The sequence below is a fragment of the Phoenix dactylifera genome, unplaced genomic scaffold (assembly GCF_009389715.1).
Source record: "Phoenix dactylifera cultivar Barhee BC4 unplaced genomic scaffold, palm_55x_up_171113_PBpolish2nd_filt_p 000167F, whole genome shotgun sequence".
In the NCBI taxonomy this organism is placed as follows: domain Eukaryota; kingdom Viridiplantae; phylum Streptophyta; class Magnoliopsida; order Arecales; family Arecaceae; genus Phoenix; species Phoenix dactylifera.
This window is the reverse complement of record NW_024067708.1, coordinates 282,028-286,997: the sequence shown is the minus strand read 5'-3', so window position 1 is coordinate 286,997 and position 4,970 is coordinate 282,028. Positions and strand designations below refer to the sequence as shown.

General features: G+C 54.6%; 1 protein-coding gene across 1 annotated transcript; it reads left to right on the top strand.

Annotated features, from left to right (window-relative positions):
- The first annotated feature begins 214 nt into the window (after window positions 1-214).
- LOC103713915 (FT-interacting protein 3-like) lies at window positions 215-4,212 on the top strand. The gene has a single exon (XM_008800967.2). It carries the CDS (start codon window positions 897-899, stop codon window positions 3,966-3,968), a length of 3,072 nt encoding a protein of 1,023 aa, XP_008799189.2. The 5' UTR covers window positions 215-896; the 3' UTR covers window positions 3,969-4,212.
- Window positions 4,213-4,970: the final 758 nt, after the last annotated feature.

Below are 4,970 nucleotides of genomic sequence, written 5' to 3'. Positions count from 1 at the left end.
CTCCAGTTCACTAATTACTGCCCTTTATTGAGAATGAAAAAAATAAGTTGAAAGATGGACACAAGGTGAGTTCAGCCATGATCCACCAAAAAGATCAACTATGGTACTGTCGTTAATTGGAAATAAAGTGCAATGCTCTGAAATAAGGGTCTTGACTCTCCGATTCGTCGCTTTGCCAACCTTGAGTGCACTTCCTTGTCACTACATTGTAAGCGGAAACAAATGAAGTTCCGGAAAGCAAAATATTAGATCAAATAAATACACACGCCCCTTTCTTTGGTGAACTCATTTGTATCTCCCTCTCCGCAGGGGTGCTTTGAAGAGAGAATCACAAAGAGGGTGGGTGCATCTATCCAAAAGTTCAAAGTGATTTTACAAAGAACTAATAAGCTTCCATGCGCTAAATAATAAAAGAACAATGCCCTAAACGACATTGGAGGGCAACCCTAAACAAATTAGTAAGCTTCCTCAACATTGTCCCTTTCCCATGATTCAAAACTGGGGTCCACACCTTTTGTGGGTGGCTTTTTCTTAAATCTTCTCCTATTTTAACTCTCATGGTAAACTATTGAACTTTATGTGATTTAAAGCCCTCAACATAACACCATGCGTAAATCCAGCTCCAGTCTCCATGCAACCGCACCTGTCCCTCCAGTCTCTCCCTCCTTGTCCCCATTCCCACCGCAACCTCCCGTCCACCGGCTAACTCCACTCCTTGTCCTCCTCTGAGACTGAAAACCATCAGCCCTAAGGACACTCACATTTATCTTTTCCACCCAAGTCTCCACACGCTGATGATGCTGGTGATATGATACACGAAGCTGAGCGAACTCCAACCTGTTAGCTCCCATCCCAAAATAGAAAACACTTACAAAGAGGAGGAGGAGGAGGAGGAGATGAAGTTGGCGGTGGAGGTAGTGGACGCCTTCGACCTGATGCCCAAAAACGGGCACGGCTCCGCCAACCCCTTCGTCGAGGTGAACTTCGACGGCCAGCGCCACCGCACCCAGACCAAGATCAAAGATCTCAGCCCTTCCTGGAACGACAAATTTCTGTTTAACGTCTCTGATCCGTCCGACCTCCCCAACCAGAGCATCGACGTCTCCGTCTACCACGACGGCGACGCCGGCGGCCACGGCCACAACCCCCACTTCCTCGGCCGGGTCCGCATCTCCGGCGCCTCCGTCGCCCTCTCCCCCGCTGACACCCCCGTCCTGCGCTTCCCTCTCCAGAAGCGCGGCCTCTTCTCCCACATCCGCGGCGACGTTGGCCTCCGCGTCTACCTCCTCCCCGATTCCTCCGACCCCTCCCCATCACCAGCCTCTGTCGCCGCCGCTGCCGACCCCGTCCCCCCTTCTTCCACCCCGGTACCTAACCCGGCCGTCGACGGCGACAAGACTACCAACGAAAAGAAGGAGAAGAAGAAGCCGGCGGCGGAGGAGCCGAGGGTGTTCTACTCCATCGGCGCTGGAGGAGGAGGGGGAGGGGGATTGGGGTACGAGTTCGCCCAGATGAAGCAGGCGATGGGTGGCGGCGCGGGGGAGAAGCCGGCAGCGCCGATGGGCGGCGTCGTGATGGAGGAGCGGCACGCGCGGGCGGAGCCGCCGCCGCCGGCGGTGATGCAAGTCCGCGCGGTCCCCGGCGTTGGGCCTCTGCCGCCGCGCTCCGGCGCGCCGGAGTTCGGCCTGGTGGAGACCCGCCCGCCCCTCGCGGGCCGCCTCGGGTACCGCGGTGGCGACAAGATCTCCTCGACCTACGACCTCGCCGAACAGATGTACTTCCTCTACGTGAACGTTTTCAAGGCCCGCGACCTCCCTGCCATGGACGTCACCGGCTCCCTGGACCCCTACGTGGAGGTGAAGCTCGGCAACTACAAAGGCACCACCAAACACCTGGAGAAGAACCAGAACCCCGTGTGGCGCCAGGTGTTCGCCTTCTCCAAAGATTCCATCCAGGCCAACCTCTTGGAAGTCACCGTCAAAGACAAGGATCTCGGGAAGGACGACTTCGTCGGAAGAATCCTCTTCGACCTCACCGACGTCCCTCTCCGGTTGCCGCCGGATAGCCCCCTCGCTCCCCAATGGTACAAGCTGGAGGACAAGAAGGGAGACAAGGTGAAGGGAGAGATAATGCTTGCTGTTTGGATGGGGACGCAGGCCGATGAGGCCTTCCCTGAGGCCTGGCACTCCGACGCCCACGGTGTCGGCGTCGAGGGCATGCATCAGACCCGCTCCAAGGTCTACTTCTCGCCGAAGCTGGTCTACCTCCGGGTGCATGTAATTGAGGCACAGGACCTGGTTCCGGTCGACAAGTCCCGGGCGCCGAGTGTGTGGCTCAAGGTCCAGCTTGGAGGTCACCTCCGCCGCACCCGCCCGGCTCCATCGCTCAACCCGGTGTGGAACGAGGAGTTCATGTTCGTGGCGTCGGAGCCGTTCGACGAGCCACTGGTGATCACCGCCGAGGACAAGGAGCCACTAGGCAGGCTGGTGCTGCCGCTGTCGGCCGCCAGCCAGCGCACCGACCACAGCAAGCTTGTCGAGGCCCGCTGGTTCAGTCTAGCCAAACCGACCTCCTCGTCGGAGGAGACCGGCGATGGCGAGAAGAAGAAGGAGCCCAAATTCGCAAGCAAGGTCCACCTCCGGCTCTGCCTCGAGACGGGCTACCATGTGCTTGATGAATCCACTCATTACAGCAGCGACCTCCAGCCGGCGGCGAGGCACCTCCGGAAGCCGAGGATTGGGATACTAGAGGTCGGAATTCTCAGCGCCCAGAATCTAATGCCGATGAAGGCCAAGGATGGAAAGCTCACCGATGCCTACTGCGTCGCCAAGTATGGCCCCAAATGGGTTAGAACTCGGACAATTCTCAATAGCCTCGCCCCTCGATGGAATGAGCAGTACTCTTGGGACGTCTTCGACCCCTGCACCGTCATCACCATCGCCGTCTTCGACAATTGCCATATTTCCGGCAGCAAGGACGACGCCAAAGACCAGAGGATCGGCAAGGTCCGAATCCGGCTGTCGACATTGGAAACTGATCGAGTTTATACTCATCTCTATCCTCTTCTAGTCCTCCAGACGTCGGGTCTCAAGAAGACCGGCGAGCTCCATTTGGCAGTGAGGTTCACCTGCACGGCGTGGGTCAACATGGTGACCCTCTACGGGAAGCCGCTGCTCCCGAAGATGCACTACGTGCAGCCCATCCCGGTTATTATATTGGACAACCTCCGGCACCAGGCAATGCAGATTGTCGCCGCCCGGCTGGGCCGCGCCGAGCCCCCCCTCCGAAGGGAGGTGGTGGAGTACATGCTCGATGTGGACTCACACATGTGGAGCCTGCGAAGGAGCAAAGCCAATTTCTTCCGCATCACTGCTCTCCTCTCTGGCCTTGCCGCCCTCGGTCGATGGTTCAACGGAATTCGGAATTGGAGGAACCCCATCACAACAATACTAGTCCATGTCCTGTTTTTAATACTGCTCTGCTCTCCGGAGTTGATCCTGCCAACAATTTTCCTCTACCTGTTCATGATTGGTCTGTGGAACTACCCGCTTAGGCCGCGACGCCCGCCGCACATGGACACAAAGCTGTCCCATGCCGAGCTTGCTCACCCAGACGAGCTTGATGAAGAGTTTGATACATTTCCGACAGGGAAGCCTCCGAACATTGTGAGGATGCGGTACGACAGGCTGAGGAGCGTTGCCGGGCGGGTGCAGACGGTGGCGGGGGACCTTGCGACGCAGGGGGAGCGAGCGCAGGCCCTACTCAGCTGGAGGGACCCAAGGGCGACCGCCATCTTCATCTTGCTGTCGCTGATCGTGGCCATAATCCTCTATGTGACGCCGTTTCAGGTGGTGGCGGTGCTCGTTGGGCTCTATCTGCTTCGCCACCCTAAGTTCAGGTCCAAGATGCCATCGGTGCCATTCAATTTCTACAGAAGGTTGCCCGCCAAGTCTGATATGCTTCTCTGAGCTCAACGTGGTCGACATGAAGAAATAATATAGGAGGGAATGTGTGCATGAATGCATCTTTCTTCAATTAGCCTTTGATCATTATCTCTTAATTTGGATATGAATATACCTTAGAATAAGTTATCCAGGATTGTTTATGGATACAGATCGAGAGGAAGAAATGCTAAGCATCTGCATGACTGTAACAAAGTACATTCTTTTAGGTGGAAAGGTTGAATACAAGTGGGTATTTTCTTTTCTTTTCTTTCTTTTGTTTTTGAGTGGAATTTAGCTTTTTGGCACATAGCAATCAGTGCTGTTTTTAGGTGATGGGTTCATGTCTTCTGATAACCGTAGCAGATTTAGAAAGTGGATAACAATCTGAGGTGTCAGATGCGTGAAATGGACATGAGAGAAGCTTCTCTTGTCAAACCATGTGGACTGCACTGGAGGCTGAAGTGCCACCTTTAGTATTTGTAATATTACTAATCAGGCTGCTGGTGAGAATCATGGACCATAACGTAACCCCCCTGCATCGCTATTCTGGGAAGATCAGTGAGAGGAGATCGCTAAATCACCGTCTCCTCTCTCTATTTCTTCCTTTCCGCTAGCTACCATGACCACCATGAGTCTCTCCTCTCTTCTCCAGAGCAAGGTATTGCCCCTGGTCTCCTCCTTAATTCCTTCCCTTGCTTGGTCTTCCTTCTCGTGGCCGAAAGATCACCAAAAAAATTCCCATGCCTCTCTCTTGTGCTAGTCACCATTGGCAGCCATTCCCTAGCCGTCGTGCTGCCGGACCTCCAGCTGCAGCCATCGTTGGCCCGGAGCCCTCCTCATTGCCTCTGTTCGTCGGTGGGGCAGGCTCATGCGCCTTCCCCCGATTCCACCAAAGAAAAAGAGAAGAGGGCAACAAAGAAGAAAGAGAGAAAAAAAAAGAAAGAAAAAGGCCAAAATAAAAAGGAGAAAAAAATAAAAAAAAAGAGAGGAGATAAAATTGGAAAAAAGAGAAAAAAAAAAGTTGGA

What these genes read in the sequence shown, in the direction of transcription:
- LOC103713915 (XM_008800967.2), top strand. Translation starts at nt 897, where the DNA reads ATGAAGTTGGCGGTGGAGGTAGTGGACGCCTTCGACCTGATGCCCAAA.